The sequence below is a fragment of the Mauremys mutica genome, chromosome 2 (assembly GCF_020497125.1).
Source record: "Mauremys mutica isolate MM-2020 ecotype Southern chromosome 2, ASM2049712v1, whole genome shotgun sequence".
NCBI classification, from domain to species: domain Eukaryota; kingdom Metazoa; phylum Chordata; order Testudines; family Geoemydidae; genus Mauremys; species Mauremys mutica.
This window is the reverse complement of record NC_059073.1, coordinates 246,211,491-246,233,486: the sequence shown is the minus strand read 5'-3', so window position 1 is coordinate 246,233,486 and position 21,996 is coordinate 246,211,491. Positions and strand designations below refer to the sequence as shown.

The 21,996-nt window shown below is 43.3% G+C and overlaps 2 protein-coding genes across 8 annotated transcripts in view; one reads left to right on the top strand and one right to left on the bottom strand.

The window, feature by feature from the left end:
* Nucleotides 1-2,006: 2,006 nt before the first annotated feature.
* RPA3 (replication protein A3) lies at nucleotides 2,007-13,976 on the bottom strand. Its single transcript, XM_045005224.1, has 4 exons — nucleotides 13,570-13,976; nucleotides 5,966-6,040; nucleotides 4,564-4,672; nucleotides 2,007-2,669 (listed from the first exon to the last, which is right to left on the bottom strand). The coding sequence occupies exons 1-4, from the start codon at nucleotides 13,666-13,668 to the stop codon at nucleotides 2,587-2,589; spliced, it is 366 nt and encodes a 121-aa protein (XP_044861159.1). The 5' UTR covers nucleotides 13,669-13,976; the 3' UTR covers nucleotides 2,007-2,586.
* UMAD1 (UBAP1-MVB12-associated (UMA) domain containing 1) overlaps nucleotides 13,739-21,996 on the top strand; it is a 147,590-nt gene continuing 139,332 nt past the window's right edge. The window contains exon 1 of one of the 7 annotated variants that reach the window (XM_045005222.1): nucleotides 13,739-13,856. The gene's annotated coding sequence lies outside the window, so the exon portion shown is untranslated. Of the gene's footprint in view, nucleotides 14,022-20,134; nucleotides 20,180-21,996 lie in introns of those variants that run through there. The other 6 variants (XM_045005221.1, XM_045005216.1, XM_045005217.1 and 3 more) reach the window with 6 other exon arrangements.

Below are 21,996 nucleotides of genomic sequence, written 5' to 3'. Positions count from 1 at the left end.
TTAAACTCTGTCCGGGATCATGGCTGCTGCCCTGTGCGGAACCCTGGGGGTGGGTCAGCAGCCAGGACTCGTGGCAGCAGCCAGGACCCTGCGTGCGCAGCTGGGACCTTAGGCACAGGGCCAGCAGCTGGGACCCCAGGATGCTGGGTGTGGGGCTGGCAGCAGATCCCCCCCTAAATGTGGGGGTGCTGCAGCATACTCCTAGTTCCTCAGTTAAACATTTAACCAAGAGAATTTTAATCGGATACACGGTTACTGTTTTTATGTTATGTACATCCCTAGTCCATTCAGTCTTGATCTCTCTAAGAATCTCTCCACTTGTACTACTGAAGTAGTCTGAGGTGGCCCTTGTCCACTGGGGATTGTGTTACTGTGGATTTGAGGGGTGTGTACCCCAGAATGTGATCAAGCTAATTGCTATCATATTATGTGCATTCAGCCACCATGGATTAATAAAACAGAACACTATAGAGTTAAGGATTAATTTGAATAAGGCGGCTTTTCAAGGCCAAGTCAAAACTAGCTGGCAGTTTCTGCCAAGCAGAATGGGAGGAGACGAGAGAAAAAGTCAACAATTGAGACAAAGAAAGTAAGTGGACGGAGAACCTTGAATTTGGGCACCTTCGATATAGAAGTATTATGATTAAGATGGTTAGGAATGTTTGTTGATAAGTAGTTTATTGAAAGTTAGGAAAAGTGATTTAGTAGGTGTTACTATGACCTATGTGTTTTTAAAAAGAACAGGAGTACAGTGTATTGCGGAGCAGTCCTTTGAAACCACCTTAAGAGATGTTTTTCCTGACACCTTTTCTCCCTGGCGGGTGAACAACTGACCACTGTGAATCTGCTGTTAATTACTCAATACCATTCCAGATTTTAGTTAAATATTTGGGATGTTCTAAACTTTTTGCTTATGTCTGTGTGCTTAAAGCTAATAAAACTTCAGTTTTAGATAGATTAATGCAAGTAAGCATGCTCTTTCATCAGATGGAATTGCTGTGTTCCTAATGATTTATACTTGACACCATCTGGAGCAAAACAGTAAAAGTACTACTGCTGTGGGTTCTGAAAACCCTGGGTAACAACTGAACCAGGATGTATTCATTTCTCACAGGTGACTGAAGAACTCTGAGGGCAGTAACTCTGTTGCTGATCTGATCCGGATTTGAACAAGCTGTCTACAGGTGAAGAGTGTTCCATCTTATTTCAGTGAGCTACTCCCTCCAGATACATAATTTTAATTAAAATGAACAGCACAGCTTCTGATTACTATACGGTTTAGGTAGTGTTATGAAGATTCAAACTGAGTGACTAGCCCCTGAAGAAGAAGCTGTCTTTGAAAACATTTGTGTTCTCACTACCTAAAATGAAAATACTGCAAATGTTTAAACATACCTCTTGCAGGTGGAAAATAGCCACAAAAATTGGCAAATATTTTAGTCTGCATAGAGCACTAAAAAAATTTAGAAAAGGTTGCATACAGGAGCTTATTCATCATGGACACACTTTAACAAGATTCATCAACCAAAATGACAATGAATTAGAGAGCAGACTATACAAAGTGTCAGATTTTTTTCCCTTTGAGACTTTGTTCCTGAAAACATGCTAACTTAAAAGCTCTGAAGACTCCTGTTGATTCACAAAACATATATAACAGAGGTAGTGGCAGTGCAAACTTTCCTGCCAATGTTAGTCTCAGGGCCACCTTTAGCAGTTAAAATCTCATCTTTTCAGTTCTTGGTGCTTGTGCTTAGATTGCCAAGAAGAGTGCAGGTTGTGGTAGGTTTTGTGATATGGTCAACTCCATTTGAAATTAGCAAAGACAACTAGAAACAATATTTTAAAAACTGTTTATCAATAGTGGGTATTAGCTATCTTATAGGTGCTCTCGCTGGTTTGTGTTGGAGAGTTAAATTAAAAGTTACACAAGGCAGCAGTTGAATGTGATTTATTTAGTTATTACTAAGAAATGGTTATGTTAAAAATAGACAAGTCATAGCATTTAATTCAAGTCAGGTTTGAGGCTTTATTGCCAAACTAAGGAAAGTGACTGTTTCCAAGACATAAGAACTCATATCCAAGCTTGCATAATCCAAGTTTAAAGATACTGTTTAAAGCTACAGCCCATAAAATGTCTTAATTTTAAATACACATTTCCTGTTAAGTATCATATAGAACACCTGATACATGTGGTATGGGAGGAAGCACACAGAAACTTAAACATTGATTTTTTTTTCTTTTAAAAACAAACTAATTTGCTTACTAAAACATTCCTCTGGATACACAAACATTACATATATATAAAATGCCTGAAACAGTCAAAATAATATTTTACCTCTTACTGAAAAGATCTCAATTCCAACAAAACTACATTTTTTCATTGGCTGCACTTAGGATTGTTAGTAAAGACGCAAGTACGAAATAAGTCAGTAGTACCTTGTCACAGTGTCCAGTTCAAATAGCAGTTGGCCAACAAACATCTCTTGAGCACCTCCACGAAATAATTTCAGCCTCCTTGCTCAACAATAAGATTACACCATGCAGTTATTCTCTACTCTGAAGTTGGAAGGTGTGTGCCAAGAAGTATCAATCATTCCTTGTAACACCAAATGGGAAGTACTCAGGAAATTCATGGATAATTTTCAGTGCTTCATTGTAAAGCGCAAGATCTGAAAGAGGGACCGAAAATATTAAGATGTGACAAATGGATTAAAATGCCAACTAGCCCAATATAACAAGGTTGACACATTCTCTATTTTTACATTACAGAGTTTGAGAAAGTTCTTCCTCCTCCTTCAGCTGAGTCTCACCATTTTTAGGCCTCTAACTATAATTTCCTTTGACAGGTGAAAACAAATATTTAGAAGAGGTTGTAGTCCAGAGTGCATGTATTAGTTAGGTGATGGGGAACAAAAAGATAATTCCTTAGCAACTATGCTGGTACTCCATGGTTTGGAAAAGGTATTGTATTCCTCTTGCTAACCTTCAGAACCTTGTATTATGAAAGTGGGTACTACTGTTTATCCACTTCCTCTACAACATCTGTTTATTTTACCTGCCTCATAGTGCTTCTTGGGTCTCCTCTTGAAACTAGGTTTTTTGTTTTTCTTTTTAAAAGTTCTTCTCTTGGGAAATCCTTGTCATGGTTAATCATTTCTGTTGCCCTCTCTCTACCTGGTCTATTTCTTTATAGAGTTGGGGGTGTGTGATCAAATGTAATTATTCTTATGTTATTCACAATCCTCTAGTCTTGACTAACCTATGTCATCCATAAATTTTGCTACCTCAATATTTGCCCTTCTATCAAGTCATTTATTTACTGCTACCAATAAAGGGTGGCGGTATACCCCTATTAGCCTCCTTCCAAGTCCAATGAAACAGACCAACAAATGAACCATACAGGTCTGTTGCATCTTACGCGCATTTAATGTGCGCAATTTCAGCTTTACGCGGTCGGCAAAAACAAAAAAAGAGAAAAATAATTTAAATACTGTTTATATAGTGCGGGCGATCCTGCCCGCTATTCAACTCAATTTAATTTTGACTATACGCGGTTTTCGCTTTATGCGCCAACTTCGGAACGGAACCCCCGCGTAAGATGAGACAGACCTGTATATTCCTGCTGTCTCTCAAATTTCTAATCCGTGAGAAAGATTCACCTCATTATCTGACTACTGTTTCTTGACTAGTCTTTTGTGAGGGACTTTACCAAAGGCTTAAAAAAACAACAAAAAACTATTGATTTCCCTTTATCAACTATTTTGTGGACACCATAAAGTAATTCTAACAAACTGTAGACACATTCTCTTTATGGAAGCCATGCTGGTTTGTACTTGTGTCATAAGTATCTAGGTGTTTTATAATTAAGTAGTAATCTTTGTAAATTCCTCTATTGTCCTTCAGCCTCACTTCCCCACACCATCAAAACACTATCCAGTGAAAGGAGGATTGAGAGATAGCACTCTGTGTATACATAGCAGGTGTGTGCTGTGTTCAGAAACCAGTGACAGAGCGGTAAAAATGATCTACATAAGAATACTCTTTTTGGCTTGAACCAACTCTTGCACAGGGACATTAACATTACTGTATTTATTTTTATCTTTCTGCTTTCTTTTCTGTTCAAGGTTCTGTAATTAAGACAAGTTACTTATGTAGCCTCCAAATCTAAGTCTAAGGACTTTAGGGTTTTTAGCAACTTTCTTGTTTAGGTTCTTTCTAACTAGCTTTCCCTAAATTCCTCTCTGCCCCCAAAGTTCAATACCATAATACTACATTTGGTATGATCTTTCCTGAGGATATTGCATGTAATTGCATTATGGTCTGGAACATTATGGTCTGGAACTAACTCTGGAACAAAGCTCTGGCCCTGCAGGGAACCCTCTGTATCAGAAGCAGATTTCTGGAAGCAGCTTGTGAACGTGTAGAAAGAGCTCCACTCACCACACTAGCAACTCCCAGACGGACCTGACTCATGAGAAAGACATGCCCCCCTTCCTTCACTGTGGAAATGTTTATAATCTAAAAAGTTATGTACGTTATTTGTCAGGCTTATGTTTTACTTACCAAAAGCGCTTTTATCTTCTCTGAACTGGACATACGACATGCACATGATAGTTGCCTGATTTGTAACTCTTCCCACTACTTCAATGACACCAGAGAGTTCTTCATCTAACTAGTGAATACATAGAAATTAAATCATCACCAGAGTAGGTTTACTATTTTCTGCATGTCACTAGTTACACACCCAGCTACAGTTTAGGAAACAATGTTTGTTACTGTAATTTGTCTGTTCCATTTCACACAATACAGTACAGCTGAAAAATAAGTCTACAACCTAATTTGTTGTTTAAAAGATCTACAGCTTTATAACCAAGAAAGGATTTAGTATTGTCTGTAACACACAGATTAGCAGCAACCCATGGGGATCGAGTGGGTTATGTCCTTTACAGTACAGCTGGCTCACACTGCAGGCTGGTGCAAGAGACACGTAGGTGCCATGCTTACCAGAGGTGCAGTAGGAGAAGAGTTTTTGTACTCTGAGTGTGCTGCTACAATTGCAACAGGCTTTTGCCCAGACTGTGAAAGGAGTGCTCTTCATGTGTTTCAGCTAGACCCTATGTTTAGGCACCTAAAAGTTACTAGCTTGAGCCCAGGTAATGAAGATTAAAAAAAGAAAAACTAAAATCATCATAAAGATTGGCAATCCAAAGGTAAGTGCTTTCTTCAGCCATTTCATTATTTCTGAACATCTAGAATTTATTTCCAACCTACCAATGAATCTCCTAGACTACGAAAAACAGGACCTTTCTTTCCAGAAGGATAGATTACTTTAGGGGCCTCTCTTTATATGTTAGAACAAGGGAGTACACTAGGGAATAAAGGAATCTGTCAAAGGTAATATATGAGAGTGTTTATTTAAATTTTATATATGTATGTATAGGGCCCTACCAAATTCGTGGCCATGAAAAACGCATCACAGACCATGAAATCTGTATAATATAGGGTAAAAGCACACAAAAGACCAGATTTCACTGGAGAGAGCAACATTTCTCAAATTGGAGGTCCTGAACCAAAAGGGAGTTGAAGGGGGCTGGGGGATGTCACAAGGTTATTGTAGGGGGTTCATGGTATTGCTACCCTTACTTCCGTGCTGTCTCCAGAGCTGGGTGGCTAGAGAGTGGCAGCTGCTGACTGTGGGCCTAACTCTGCAGGCAGCAGTGCAGAAGTAAAAGGTGGCAATACCATACCATGGTATCCTTATTTCTGCGCTGCTGCTGGTGGCAGCTCTGCCTTCAGAGCTGGGCTCCCAGTCAGCAGCCATCGCTCTCCAGAGAATGGTTTCCAAAAAGGAGCAGGCCTGAGCTCCCTCTAGGCATTTATTGTCCTTTCAGTACATGATCAGGGGGAAAAAAAAAAAAGAGTTAGGACCAATAATGGTAACTTCCAAAATGACACTTAAACTTACAGGCTCGCTCAGTTCAACAGTTGTATTTTTTCCTTCTCCATCTGAAAGGATGAAAAGTTTCCCTGATGGGTGAATCTACAAAGAGATTAAGTCTTTAAGTACATACCTCTGAACTATCAAAGCAAATTTCTTCTGAATTATAACTTGATTCTGTACTGCACATATCACACATTCAAGAACAGTAAAAGTGCGTAAATTAAATTATTCCCCATGTCAGCTTAAAAATATTTTTAAGATCAAAATTCTTGCTTTTTACCACCAGTTTACATTTTTTCCCCTTTCTGTCAGAATAGGGAATTAAAAAGCATCACTTGTTTTTAAGCTACTTTCAGGCTATGTCTTCACTATTAGTTAGGGTGTGATTCCCCTGCTTGTGTACACATACTCATGCTAATTCTCATCAAGCTAGCACAAGCATAAATAGCAGTGTAGCCATGGTAGTATGAGTAATGACAGCAGAGGCATAGCTGAGTTGTGCTGAGTACATACCCAATAGTTTCAGGCAGGCTTGTCCTCGGCACAGCTCAGCCATGCTTCTGCTACCGCAACCAGTGCTACTGTGGCCACACTGCTATTTATACTCATGCTAGCACAATGACAGCTAATGCAAGTATGTGTACATGAGCACAGGAAGCACAACTAGCTTGTAGTGTAGACATAGCCTCATTTCTTAAAAAGTACAGTGCTTGTGATGCAAACACAACAGCATTATTTTTAAAAGTATGATTTTCACTAAAAGTTTTTTAAAAAGTCAAATATATATATATATATATAGATGTTAAGCTCTGTAAAACCCTTTTAAACAAAATCAAAATTATGACGTTGCTATAACAGCATAGCATTAGATACATTCACAATGAAGTGTTTCCTACATATGGAAGAAAAGCAAGAGATGTTTTTGCTTTATTTACAATATTGTGTTGTGGAAAATTAACCACACCGTTGATTTTTGGATCAGACAGCCGGAGGCACCTTTATTAGAGTACGAATATGCATATAAGGAAGGTCAGCGTGGCCCCACGCAAGGGGTTAGCTGCCTTGTCTTTAACAGATTTTTACCAAGCTTATAAAGGCTAAAACCGCAAAGCATAATTCACACATCACACATAATATACTTTATCACCACCTTATTTGGCATAATTTCTTACTTTTAGCAAGCTAATCACTGCCCCTCTCCATCTAGGGTTTTTCCTGTTATTGTCCCAACTGGTGGTTTGACTTTTCCATGCCCCTCTTCTTGCGTTAACTTATTGCTAAACATTTTGCTATATGCACCCTTCATTTATGGTAATATTGTACAATAGGCCTTTCCTAACTAAGTTTGCCCACCTACGTGCGGTTACACTGTACAACATTGCTTTTGCTTAATTACTATTGTCACTGCTAAGCTGGTACACTGAGGCCTTGTTGCAAGACTGCCCTTTTGGGTCTCTCTCTTTTCCCCCTCCCTCTCCTGAGTTGTGTCACACAAGCTATTGCAAACTTTTCTCTAGTCCTGATCCTTAGTTTGGCTCACAAGCTTGGGCCTGAGAAATGATCTGCAAAGCACTTAGCTTTGGGCCTTGTATGACCCCTAAAATTCCCTATCAATTGTTATAATAATGCCATCTAACAGTATTAAATAATTTGTATTGTCGTTACTAAAAAGTGACCTTTTAGATGCTAATTAAGAATTGGAAAATTTTTATCTTATATATTTATCCAAAACAGCTAGTAGAGATCACATTTTCTAATGTTAAGAAAAAACCCATGACTCATAAGCTATCCATTCTTAGGTCTCTGTTTCTGTATGAAGCAGGGATTGTGTTTTTAAAACATAAGGCATGGATCATGCTCTGAAGGTCAGCTCACCTGGATTCTATCAAACCAACAAAGTAATAAGTAGCAGAGTGGAGAAGGTGCCACTGAGAACTTCAGACACAGACTGATGTTCAACTTTATCAGCTGCTGATAACCTTAAAAAGTCACAGATCTCTTTAGTTCTTTTAAAAAAATTTTTTAAAAAAAAAAACCTAAATACAGATGACAGCCCCTAAGATTACTACAACTAAAAATATTAGAGTATTCCCCTTCCCCCCTTATTCTTTCCCCTTACCCAGTGCACTGAAGTTATTTCATTGCTTCTCTATAGACAAGTTTCACACAGCACCAGCGGAGAGAGTCATTTTAATAAGCAACTCCATCTTCCAGTAAGAAGACAAAAGTTAACAAGGGGTTATGGAGTAGTCATGGAAGTTTTCAGGGAAATCAGGTCATTCATCTGTGACTGACCCCTACCCTTTCTGGATGATCAGAGAGTAAAGGATATCTAAGCAGGGTGGGTAAAAATTATTTTTAAATAAATCAAATCTGGCTTTTTTTAATCAAATTTTTTTGATAAAATGCTTTTTGAGGAAAAAACTTATCTAAAGATACATTATAGCTCAAATATCATGAAATAGGGATTATAAATTCTAATTCTATAGTACAAGACAATATATTCATGTAATGTTTATGAAAAGTTTTGTAAATGAGTTCCAATAGTTCATGGATTAGAGACCCACTCATATGGGGTTCCAGGGGCTTTTGTATAGATTATTTAGGTTAATCTTTCTATCTACCCAGTGGGACTCAGTGCTCAGTCTAAAAGATACCGTCAGAGATGCCTAGTTTTGCAGTTCTCAAACTGTGGATTTGTGTCTCCAGAGATAACATGCTTGTTAACAGCAAAAAATTGTTTTAAATAAATAAATACAATAATATAGAGAGGTGAGAAATAACAGACCCCAACCCTATTGTCCCTCTGCAAATTTGACACAGAGTCAATCCCTTACCTCTCTCTAAAAGTGCAAAGTTTCAGAAAGTTCAATGAGAAGATGATTATTGGGAGCGGAATAGATCTGGACAAGGAGAAGTAGTCTGGAAATAAATGTGAGAAGGGAGGGACAGGCAGTAGAAACAAAAGTGAAACTGTTTGAGCAGCATATTCCAGAAGTCTTGAGGTCTTTCTGAGTGTAGCCTTCATTGATTTAAGATCTACCATACCATTCTGTCGCTAGAAGGGAAAACCTGAAATGTCAGCTGGTCAGAGACCCAGTTTGGGAATATTTTAATGAAGTTCCTCTACCTGTAGGTAAGACAGGCATGCGTGCAAAATGCAAACAGCGCAACAAAGAAATGCAAGGCCTGGTTGTCCGAATGAAACAACATCATGAGAAGTGTTCCTTTTCAGGAGGAAGCAGTGATGAAGATGATGAAAGGTTGGTAAACTTTTTTATTTCATACTTCTTTCTTAAGGACTGCTTGTCTTCCTTCTGGACTATTCTTGAATTCTTATGTTTGAGCAAAAACTATAGTTATTACTCTATGGTACTATCATTTTAGATGCAGTTGTGATAAAAAATAGCTGAAATAGGCAGATCTTCCTTTTACAATTTCACCTTTAAAGTAGTACTGAATGTCAGTGAATGCAATGAGCAATACTAAATGAGCAGTATGGTAATAATAATTAAATAACTGCATTAACTTTTTTTGTTTATGAGAGTCCATCCTCAACATACAGGATTCTAAGGACTATACACCTTCAAGATCACCATCATTTTCTATAGTTTCAGAGTTATCTCCTGATGATCGTGTTTCAGTCGCAACATATATGTCACACAGCCACAGTATATCACCTGTAGCAAAACGAAAAACTTGCCCGGTTTGTTTATGCAACAAACTCTCCTTTCAATATGATTGATAACCCACACTGCATTAACATGGTTCAGTCATTAACAGGATACAGTCTACCCAATAGAGCAGCTGTTGCAGGCAAATTGCTGAATAAAGTGTATGAAACAGAAATTGACCAGTGTGCAAAAGGTCTAGAGGGTGAAATAGTGAATCTGAGTCCTGATGGGTGGAGCACTGTCCACAATGATCCTGTTGTATTTGCTTGTGTGACAACAGAAGAAGAGAATGTCTTCCTTACAGAAACAATTGATACATCAGGAAATGCACACCCAGCAGAATACTTACAAGAAGTAGCAGTAAAAGCTTTAACAAACTGAAAAAAAAAGTGGGAGGAACCAAGCTAACGCTTCCTCAAGACTTGCGATGGAACTCAGTAGTGGATTGTTTTGAGCACTATATCAAGAACTGGCCTAATCTGAGGACAGTTTGTGAACAAAATCATGAAAAATTAGATGGCACTGTCACAGCCAAAGTTCTCAACATTGGGCTTAAGAGAAATGTTGAACACATGCTGAGTACCCTGAAGCCTATTTTGTAGACTTGAAGAAAATGCAGAGAAATAGCTGTTTGATTGCTGACGCTGGTGAAATTTGGAAGGAACTGATTGAGATCTTAAAAAGAGAAATATGCAATGACAGAGTTAAATTACAAGCATTAGAAAAACAAATGGGACAAGCACTATCTCCAGCTCATTTTCTTGCAAATATTCTGAATACTCAATACCAGGGTCAAACCATAACTGCTGAAGAAGAGGAGTTGGCTCTAACATGGACATCCAGAAATCATCCCTCCATAACGCCACCTATAATAAACTTCAGAGCTAAGGGCGAACCATGCAAAGAATATATATTTGCTGATGATGTTTTAAAGAAAGTCACACCGGTGAACTGGTGGAAGTCACTTAAGCTCTTGGATTCAGAGACTGCTGAAGTGATGATCTCTTCTTCTGGCAGTGTAGAAAGAATATTTTCTGCCTTTGGACTAATTCATTCCAAATTGAGAAATCGTTTGGGACCTGAAAAAGCAGGAAAGCTTGTTTTTTCTTTTCCAGATTATGAACAAACAGGAAAATGAAGGTGAAGATGACTGAGTTAGCTGCAGAAGCCAATATTTGAAGTTTCTCACGTTGACCTGGCTGTCACTCGATTTAATTTTTGTTTTTGAAAATATTTCATTTAACTATTTTAGTTAAAAACAATTTTAACAAAAACAAACCTGATTTAAAAAAACTTGAATGTTTAACTAAATTAAAAAATTCATATGCTTGTTTCGTTAAAATATTATATGTTTGCTGTTAAAGAAAAAAATCCAGAATACATAACGTTGCTGTTTTAGTTAAATAAAACAATGTAAATGTCTGTCTCGTGATGTTCTCCTCCTAATACAGCATAGCAAGGAAATCCTCCAAATATTAATGATTAACCTGTTGATAGCTGAAGATAGTTCACCTCCCAATGACTTCATAAATATCTGCTTCAATTACCTTTGGTAAATGAAATAACCAAACAATCATTCATTTTCTGATACAGTTGTAAAGCTAATCTGAAAAGTTTTCAAAATAAATCACTTTAAAAATGTATAGTGTGTACCTTCTAAAAATGAAACCTACATCTATCTCTGAGTTGTGAAGAATATGTATTAAGGTTATAACAACCAACAATAATGCACTTTAATGTAGAAACCCATTATTAAATCGAGTCTTCCTGACTAAAAAAAACAAGGAGTTGTTTTTGTTGATACAGACTAAGACGGCTACCACTCTTAAACCTGTCTTCCTGACTACTGATTTAAATCAAATCCACTCAGTATCTAAGATCACACTTACAGATTTTAAAACTTCCTTTGATGAAGCAAATATCACCTATCCTGAAACATAAAATATCTGACTTATACTAAAGAAACCTTCAGTCATGAACTGTCCTCCAGCATCCAACATCCCTTTTCTAAACAAGCTAATTTAGAAGCTAGGGGAAAAAAAAGAGTTTCAAACACTAGCTGTCAGCATCCTGAACCTGTCCGGCTTCAAAGCTGGAGACACAACAGACACAGCACTTGTTGTGCTGGTGGATGACTTCTTGTGCCCATATTCACAGGAAGTACATTCATACTCATCATGTTAGACATCTTTGGGCCACTTGATATGGTTGATCACCAGATACTTCTGCCTGACTCCAAAAAATTGCAGGGCTTGTGGATAGACCAGAAATTGCCTGAAATGGCTCAAGTCTTTCCTTTCAGAGTAGATCTGAAGAATTGCCAATAGCAATTTCTCCTCCACACTGTTTGATTTTATATGAAGCCTTTGGAAGAACTAAGGAGACAAGGCAGGCTGAAGTGCCAACAGTATGCATATTATGCTCAAGTTGACATCTCGTTTACATCAAACTTAAAAACAGCAACTCCTTCCAGGTCTCTCAATACTTAGACAAAGTCAGTTTCTTGATGAAAAGCAGCTGGCTAAACATGAACCCAGGCTAAACCGAATTGATGCTGGTTGGTTCTGAAGTACATCTTTCTTCCTATCGCTTTAATAAATACTCCCATTATCAAAGGTCCTTGATTATTAAGTTGGTCTCCAGCATAAGGTCCTTTGAACCGCTCCATGCATTTAGATACCCAAAGAGCTAGAGCAGCAAAAAATACCAACTGTGACTGGCCAGAGGATTGTGCCTTGTCTTTTTGAGACCAGCATTCATGACTTCCAGTTTTGATTACTGCAAATTATGCCTACGAATGAAGCCAAATGCTAATCTGAGTGGTACAAAAATGCAGTAGCCTGTCTGCCTAGCAGCACAGGTCCCAAAGGCTACGAATACATCACCTGGCTCCAGTCTAAAGACTAGCTCTCTATCTCCAGCTAGAAGTCCAGGACCCTCTTTACCTAAGGGATTGTTTCTCCCTCTACAACCACAGCCTCCCTCAATAAAACCTTGTCTACATTTAAAAGTTTTTGCACTTTAATTATTATGGCATAGTTAAAGTGACAACTCCCACCCCGGCCCAGACACATTTATACCAGTATGATAGTACTTCCACCTTATCGCAGTTTGGTGAAGCAAACCAAGCTATACTAGTATAAAATACTTTACGTTGGTTTAAATGTGTCTACGCTAGGGCGCTGACTGGCAAAACTATGTTGGTAAAAACACCCACTATACCACCATAGTTCTCCAGGTAAACAATTATGTCAAGATCAAGCTTAGCATGTTTGACCATAACACTTAAAGCAAACAAGCCACAGGGAGAGACTCATTCTTGCAGAGAGATCGGGGAGATTAGAGACATGCTGGCATTGTTATTTCTATTTGGGTACACCTGACAGAGGCAACATCACGGGGCTGTGTAAATATCGTAGCACTAGGCAGATATAATTTGAACTACCTGCAACTCATTTTTAAAGACCCACTAGATCCGAATTTGCTGGTATCCCCCTACCTATGGTAAGCAGCCAGGAGAGGCAGCGGGCGGGTACCCGGTGCAGAGCACAGCGCTGGCGCGGCGGACCCCGCGGGGCTGGTGCTGCCACGCAGGGACGCCGGGGGTGGAGATGTGGCACGGAGCTACACGGGGCGCTGGGTCTGCGACACCTCGGGCCAGGACCGTGGGTAGAGCCTGGCCCGGTGCTGCCTGGCTGCGGGGAGCGGCTCCCCAGCAAGGGCTGAGAGGACCCATAGCCGCCCCCTCCCGCCCAGCGTCGCCGAACCTGCGACCGAGGGGAGCCGCGCAGCCCGGAGCCTCGGGCAGAGTCCAGCAGCGGCCGACAGCCCCTCAGAGCCTGGACCCAGGGGACACGCAGGGAGGCAGCGGGCTCCAAACCCTCCGGCCTGAGGAGTCAGAGGGAGCGGCTAGCGGCGCGGGCAGGGCCTGGGTAGAGTCGGGGGTCCCGCTACCTTCTCCAGTCGGCCCACGAAGCAAACGGGCTTCCCGAGGTGCTGCGCTAAGTGGCTGGTGGCGATGCGGGCCCGCGGCCCCTCGTGCACGTCCCCCATGTGGAGCGGTCCTGAGGCTCGCGCCGCGCCCTCCGCAACAGACCGCAGAACCCCTCGAGCGGCGGGAAACCAGCACTTCCGCTCTCCCAGCCCGGCAGTCACCCTAGTAACAGGGGAGGCGGCGGGCGGGGCTTCCTCTCAGGCTGCCAATCGAACGGGACAAAATCCGTTACTGACGCCCTGGTGACGTAGGCAAAAGGCCCTTCTTACTGCGTACAGGGCGGTTGTGGTTTCTATAGCGGGTGTGAGGGTCAGGTGGGGGCTGCCTGGCGATTGAACCCGGAAGTGGAGGTGCCAGTGCCAGTGTCAGGTGTCGCGGTTCGGTTCGGGAGAGCGTCTGAGGCGGGTACGCGGTGAGCGAGCGAGTGAGCGAGCGGAGCGGGGCTGAGCCTTCCCCGCCGCGCGCCGCAGTCCCTGCCGGAGGGGAGCCGCCTGGGGTTGCCCCGCCCACACCCCTTGGAGCGCTGAGTGCGCAGAGGTGTTAGGGGGCGACTAGTCTCGTCTCCCCCCCCCCCACCTGTTGCGCAGAGCAGGGGATGGAGGGCGGCTGATCTGCCCCGTTCGTAACCCTTCCCTATTCTGCTCAGAGCCCTGACCCCAACTCCATGGAAGGCAGCCAGGTCATGTCTCCACACGGGTGTGGTTCAGGAGGGGTTTGTGAAGGGCTGTGAGAAGCTGCTCAGGCTTTATCTACCCTTGAACATAAGAACGGCCATATTAGGTCAGACCAAAGGTCCAGCTAGCCCAGTGTCCTGTTTACTGACAGTGACCAATGCCAGGTGCCCCAGAGGGAATGAACAGAACAGCTAATCATCAAGTGCTCCATCCCCTGTCTCCCATTCCTAGCGTCTGGCAAACAGAGGCTAGGGACACCATCCTGGCTAATAGCCGTTGATGCGCCTATCCTCCATGAATTTATCTATGAATAGCCATTGATGCGCCTATCCTCCATGAATTTATCTAGGTTTTTTTATGGGGGCTGGAGTTAAGGCCTTGGCTATACTACTTGGGTAAGTCAACCTAAATTATGCTATATGTGAATAACATAGCTGGAGTCAATGTAGCTTAGGTTGACTTACTGCCAGCTTAGGTTGACTTACTCCCAGGGCTTTGGAGCTGAGCTGCAGCTCTGGAGCAGCTCTGGAGCAGTGGAGCTGCAGGTTTTTGCCTGGAGCTGGAGCACAGCTCCAAAGCCCTGCTTACTGAGGTGTCTACACTGTGCTGCATCTGCCATCGATTTATCTCACTCCTCTTGTTTGGGTGGAGTACTGGAGTCCACCAGAGAGCGCTCTGCGGTTGATTTAGTGGGTCTTCGCTAGACTGGTTAAATTGACCCCTGCTGCATTGATTGCAGCAGCCTCGATCCCTGGTAAGTGTAGACATGCCTTAAGTCAGCGGTTCTCAAACTATGGGTTGGGACCCAGTTTTAATGGGGTCACCAAGGCTGGCTTAGACTTGCCGGGGCTTGAGGGCTTCAGCCCTGAGTGGCATGGCTCAGGTTACAGGCCCCCTGCCTGGGGCTGAAGCCCTTGGGCTTCAGCTTTGAGCCCCCCCCCCCCCCCGGCCGGGGCAGTGGGGTCAGGTTTTGGCTTAGGGCGGTGGGTTTTGGGTGAGCTTAGGCTTCAGCCCTTCCCTTCCCCCCCCCTCCGCCCCCCGGGTCGTGTAGCAACTTTTGTTGTAACCCCCCCCCCCCCGGGGGTCACAGTGCAATGAAGTTTGAGAACCCCGGCCTATGTCTGTGGTGATGTAGCACTTCTTGTGTAGATGTAGCCTCTATGTCCAGTCAGAAGGAAGTGCTTGGACATAGGGTTCATATTGTGCTTACCAGACATTTTTGGTTTCGTTGCCTGAGTCCCCTGTTGGGCCGGGCTCTTAATGTTCTTTTTTCACAGGGTGCAGTAAATTTGACTCCTGTGGTGTAATGTTACAAGGGGGTGAAAGTTCACGCACCTAAACAAATGTGACCTGAGCTCCTAAGGCACCAAAGCTCCCACTGATGTGAGCACTTTCCTGTCTGGAGTGTAGTTCCTCACCCGGAACTGAAAGTGTGAATTGATAAAGGCTGTTGGTGGATGAGGCCGGAGGAGAAATTAGAGCTTCGGGATGGGATGTAAAAGCAGCAAAGAGGATGGGATGGGAGACAAACTTTACTCCCTACTGATGGAGATGAGTTGGTTCATTCTTTGAAGATGTTATTTTAAGGGATAAGGGCTAATCACTTCTTTAAAAACATAAACTGCCTTTACTTTCACATTTTGAGGCTCTCTAATTTAATAGAGGGAATCAGTGGTCAGTATGGACCTGCAAAGGCCAGCTCTTGGAGTTGCTCCCCCATACTGTGCTTTAAAAGTGGCTTTCTGCAGTGCTTGGGTCTCCTTTACCCAGGGAGTGGTGCTGCTATTCTCGGGGTCTGTGGGTACAATTGGCTTTTCCTGCTGCCTCATCCATTGGGGACACCCAGTGCCAGGTCTCTCTTCCCCCGCCACCCTCATTGCCCAGTGTGCAAATCGCCCCTCTGCCTTGATTGACTTTCCTCCCACTCCATTCAACCTTCCACCATGAATGAAGTTTTCCTTGTAGTTGCTAAGGATCCTTATCCCATGTTAATTCTAGTTAGCATTTCCTTCTGCTTCTCTCACCATCAACCATCCAATTCTCCTCGAGTTCTTCTACTTGAGACTTTGAGTGTTCTTTCCTTTCTCAACTCTGAGCTTGTTGACTGCTACTTTCTGTTGGTGCTCCCAAGGGGGTTTGGTCCCCCATCCCTTTGGTGTGTCTGCACTCCTGCCCCTGCTCCAGCGGGTCTTGACCCAGGGCCCTAGGGAACTGGTGCTTCCACAACCAGTCTCAGTCACCCAGTGCCTCAGTCCCGCTCCCTGGGTCACTTCCTAACCTTCTTTCAAAGGCTGGTAGTCTCGTGACCTCTGCTGTCTCTCTTCCGTTGTCGTTGGCGGTCGGCTGGGGTGGTCTGTTGGAGTCTCAGCCCAGCTGACTTCTGGGTCTTGGAGTTCTGTCAATCTCCCTGTAGGAGCCTGCAACACACATCTGCTCTTGTTGGAGCTGGAGCATGCCCAGCAGGGGCGAGGAGATGTGGCTTCCTTGGCTGACAGAGTGTAGTTAACCCCTTCTGAACCATTGCGGGGTAGGTACACCCTGTCACTGCATTCTTGTTCTTCTTCGTGTACTTGGACTTTCAGAAAGCCTTTGACAAAGACCTTCACCAAAGACTCTTATCCTATACTTACTTTGGTTAAGAGGGAAGGTTCTTTCATGGATCAGTAACTGGTTAAAAGACAGGAAACAAAGCATAGGAATAAGTGTTCAGTTTGCAGAATGTAGAGATGTAAATAGCAGAGGTCTCCCAAAGATCTGTACTGTGGCCAGTGCTGTTCAACATATTCATAAACTGTCTGGAAAAGAGAAGTAAACAGTGAGGTGGCAGAGGTTTCAGACAATACAAAATTACTGAAGGTAGTTAAGTCCAGACTGTAAAGTATTACTCACAAAACTGGTTTCAGAGTGGTAGCCATGTTAGTCTGTATCAGCAAAAAGAACGAGGAGTACTTGTGGCACCTTAGAGGCTAACAAATTTATTTGGGCATAAGCTTTCGTAGGCTAAAGCCCACTTCATCAGATGCATGCAGTGTTAAATACAATAGAAAGACACACACACACACACACAAAAATGAAAAAATGGGTGTTGTCATACCAACTCTAACAAGACTAATCAATTAAGGTGGGATATTATCAGCAGGAGGAAAAAAACTTTTGTAGTGATAATCAGGGTGGCCTATTACAAACAGTTGACAAGAAGGTGTGAGTAACAGGAGAGGGAAAATTAGCATGAGGATATAGTTTTTACTTTGTGTAATGACCCATCCACTCCTAGTTCTTATTCAAACCTAATTTAATGGTGTCCAGTTTGCAAATTAATTCCAGTTCTGCAGTTTCTCGTTGGAGTCTGTTTTTGAAGTTTTTCTTGTCGAAGAATTGCGACTTTTAGGTCTGTAATTGAGTGACCAGGGAGGTTGAAGTGTTCTCCGACTGGTTTTTGTGTCCATTTATTCTTTTGTGTAAAGACTGTCCAGTTTGGCCAATGTACATGGCAGAGGGGCACATGATGGCATATATCACATTGGTAGATGTGCAAGTGAATGAGCCTTTGATGATGTGGCTGATGTGATTTAGGTCCTATGATGGTGTCCCTTGAATAGATACGTGGACAGAGTTGGCAACAGGCTTTGTTGCAAGGATAGGTTTCTGGGTTAGTGTTTTTGTTGTGTGGTCTGATGTTGCTGGTGAGTATTTGCTTCAGATTGGGGGGGTCTGTCTGTAAGCAAGGACTGGCCTGTCTCCCAAGATCTGTGAGAGTGATGGATCGTCCTTCAGGATAGGTTGTGGATCCTTGATGATGCGCGGGAGAGGTTTGAGTTGGGGGCTGAAGGTGACGGCTAGTGGCATTCTGTTACTTTCTTTGTTGGGCTTGTCCTGGAGTAGGTGACTTCTGAGTATTCTTCTGGCTTTGTCAATCTGTTTCGTCACTTCAGCAGGTGGGTATTGTAGTTGTAAGAATGCTTGATAGAGATCTTGTAGGTGTTTGTCTCTGTCTGAGGGGTTGGAGCAAATGCGGTTGTATCTTAGAGCTTGGCTGTAGACAATGGATCGTGTGATGTGGTCTGGATGAAAGCTGGAGGTATGTAGGTAAGTATAGCGGTCAGTAGGTTTCCGGTATAGGGTGGTGTTTATGTGACCATCACTTATTAGCACTGTAGTGTCAAGGAAGTGGATCTCTTGTATGGAGCAGTCCAGGCTGAGGTTAATGGTGGGATGGAAATTGTTAAAATCATGGTGGAGTTCCTCAAGGGCTTCTTTTCCATGGGTCCAGATAATGAAGATATTGTCAGTGTAGCACAAGTAGAGTAGGGGCGTTAAGGGACAAGAGCTGAGGAAGCATTGTTCTAAGTCAGCCATAAAAATGTTGGCTACTGTGGGGCCATACAGGTACCCATAGCAGTCCCGCTGACTTGAAGGTATACATTGTCCCCAAATGTGTGAAATTTGTGGGTGAGGACAAAGTCACAAAGGTCAACCACCAGGTTTGCTGTGACATTATCGGGGATGCTGTTCCTGACGGCTTGTAGTCCATCTCTCTGTGGAATGTTGGTGTAGAGGGCTTCTACATCCATAGTGGCCAGGATGGTGTTTTCTGGAAGATCACCAATGCATTGTAGTTTCCTCAGGAAGTCAGTGGTGTCTCAAAGATAGCTAGGAGTGCTGGTAGTGTAGGGCCTGAGGAGAGACTCTACATAGCCAGACAGTCCTGCTGTCAGGGTGCCAATGCCTGATGAGGCATCCAGGATTTCCAGGTTTGTGGATCTTGGGTAGCAGATAGAATACTCCTAGTTGGGGTTCTAGGGGTGTGTCTGCAGATTTGTTCCTGTGCTTTTTCAGGGAGTTTCTTGAGCAAATGGTGTAGTTTCTTTTTGGCAACCCTCAGTGGGATCAGAGGGAATGGCCGGTAGTATGTGATGTTAGAGAGCTGGGTGCGGCAGGCGGTCAGGGCAGGGGATTGGGGTGCAGCAGGGGGCTCAGGGCACTGGGTTGGGGTCTGGGGTGCAGGAGGGGTAAGGGGTGTGACGGGGTCAGGGGATTGGGGTGCAGGAGGGGTGTAGCAGGGGGCTCAGGGCAGTGGGTTGGGGTGCAGGAGGGACATGGGGTGCAGCAGGGGGTTCAGGGAAGGGGTTCTGGTGTAGGGTGCAGCAAGGGGCTCAGGGCAGGGGGTTCGACTGCAGAAGGGGTTCGGGGGGCGGGCTCTGGCCCGGTGTGCACCGGGGGCAGGGTAGACTGCCTGCCTGCCCTGCCCCCACGCCGCTCCGGGAAGCGATTGGAACATGGGGAAGAAGAGGTGCAGGGGTGTGTGTGTTGCTCTTCCTTCAGGCACCGCCCACAGCATCTCCCATTGGCCAGGAACGGGGAACTGTGGCCAATGGGAGCTGCTGGGGGCGGTGCCTGAAGCAACGTCAACACACACCCCTGCGCCTCTCTTCCCCCAGGTTCTGTCCGCTTTCTGGGAGCCTGTCCTGCCCCTGGTGCGCACCGGGGGTCGGGGCCGCTCCAGGTAAATGCTGGCGGAGGGCGGGGGGGGGGGCGCAAGAAGCTCACAGGCCGCAGAAAATAACCTGGTGGTCCACATGCGGGCCGCGTGTTTGAGACCCCTGATCTAAAACCACACAAATTTAAGTAGGGCAAAGAAATGTGTTAGGTTATCTTTTGTTTTGGCTTGTGAATTTTTCTATACAGAGAGTTTTTTATTCTTTTTTTTTGTAACTTTGAAGCTGAGTCCAGATGGGAATCCTCTGTGTTTTAAATCTTTTTATTACCCTGTAAAGTTACCTTCCATTGTGATTTTGCAGGTGTGATTCTTTTATCTTTATTATAAAGTTCTTTTAAGAACCTGATTGATTTCAGTGTCCTGAAGACAAAGGGTCCAGTCTGTGTTCACATTGCTAAGGTAACACTGCTCTACTGGCAAAATGCTTCTGAAATAAATGTAGTCAAACTTTACTAATTCTGGGTCACTGAGAACGAAAATGATACTTAAAATTGTTGATTGGCTCTAGTTTTCAAGGTATGCTATTGGGTCAGTATATACGACCCTTGACTTGGGAATAGCGGAGGATAAGTGAGTTATAAAGGGAAGGGATCTCAATTTAAACCAGAAATGACTAAAATACATCTTTGACTGGATCTATGAATAAATCTATGACTGGGTTTGGACAGTACTTGCTTTTTAGGAAAAAGAGTGAATGATGCAATCTGAAGCTGGTATTGCGTCATACATGATATGAATTGCATCATGTTATTCCTAGAAGTCATGGATGATGCAATCATAACGAAGCTTACATCACTCTGCTGAACAAATTGCCCTATATCAGCTCTAGAAATCATACAGTGTCGTGCTCTCTTATTTGTCAGTGTTTGATTTTGCAAAGGGACACATTTCTGTTTAGCCAGAGTGAGCAGAGATGCCTCGTACTTGTGTGAACAGTGCAGATAACTTCTGCTATGTTTGTGGTGAAGTGACTTTTGCATCACTAAAGCGCAGTATAACCACTATGGTTAAGAAAGCCTATCACCTTTATTTTGGCTGCAAAATTGGAGATCAGGACAAGAGGTGGGCCCCACACATAGGCTGCAACACTTGTGCAACAAATCTTCGCCAGTGGTTGAACAGGAAAAGGAAATCTATGCCTTTTGCAGTGCCAATGATTTGGAGAGAGCCAACAGATCATACCAGCAATTGTTACTTCTGCATGGTGCCTCCAGTTGGGAAAGGTGTGTCAAAGAAGAAAAAGTGGACTGTGCATTATCCAAACATTCCATCAGCTATACGCCCAGTACCCCACGGAGAAGGACTGCCGGTTCCTGATGCACCAGAATCATTCTCACTTGAGTCAGACGAGGAAGAGGATGAAACTTCTGGTCCTGAACCATCAATGTCACAGGACCCACATTTTCTCCCATCCTCCTCCTCTGAACCACACCTCATAACACAAGGTGAACTGAATGACCTTGTCAGGGATTTGGAACTACCCAAGAGTAAGGCAGAGCTGTTGGGCTCCAGACTACAGCAGTGGAATCTCCTGGCAGGTGATGTTAGGGTTTCCATGTTCCGTGACCGTCAAAAGGATCTTGTCCCATTCTTCTTCATGGAAGGTGATCTTGTAGCCTGCAACAGCATTGATGGTGTGATGGCAGCCCTCAACATCGTTCATGATCCAGATGAGTGGAGACTGTTCATTGATTCATCGAAGACGAGTCTTAAAGCTGTTTTACTGCATAATGGCAATGTTTTGCCATCAATTCCAGTTGGTCATGCAGTCCATATGAAGGAAACCTATGACAACATGAAACAACTTTTGAGGTGCATAAACTATGACCAACATCAGTGGCAACTTTGTGGCGATTTGAAGGTTGTTGCTCTCTTGCCTGGTCTGCAGACTGGATACACGAAGTACTGCTGTTTTCTCTGCGAATGGGATAGTCGTGCAAGAGATTCCCACTACATCAAGAAAGATTGGCCACTCCGACAGTCATTGGAGCCTGGGAGGAAAAGTGTTCAGCATCCACCACTTGTTGAATCAAGGAAGATTTTGTTACCACCCTTACACATCAAGCTGGGTCTGATGAAGAACTTTGTCAAGGCCATTGACAAAACACAAGCAGCTTTCAAGTACCTCCGTGGAAAATGTCCAAGGTTAAGTGAAGCTAAGATAAAGGAAGGTGTCTTTGTTGGTCCTCAGATTCGTGAACTTCTTCAAGATGATG

What these genes read in the sequence shown, in the direction of transcription:
- RPA3 (XM_045005224.1), bottom strand. Translation starts at nt 13,668, where the DNA reads ATGGGGGACGTGCACGAGGGGCCGCGGGCCCGCATCGCCACCAGCCAC. An exon ending in TCGTGGGCCGACTGGAGAAG is followed by an intron (nt 6,041 to 13,569) that starts GTAGCGGGACCC and finishes ATCTCTTTGTAG; the next exon opens with ATTCACCCATCAGGGAAACT. An exon ending in CTGTTGAACTGAGCGAGCCT is followed by an intron (nt 4,673 to 5,965) that starts GTAAGTTTAAGT and finishes TGTATTCACTAG; the next exon opens with TTAGATGAAGAACTCTCTGG.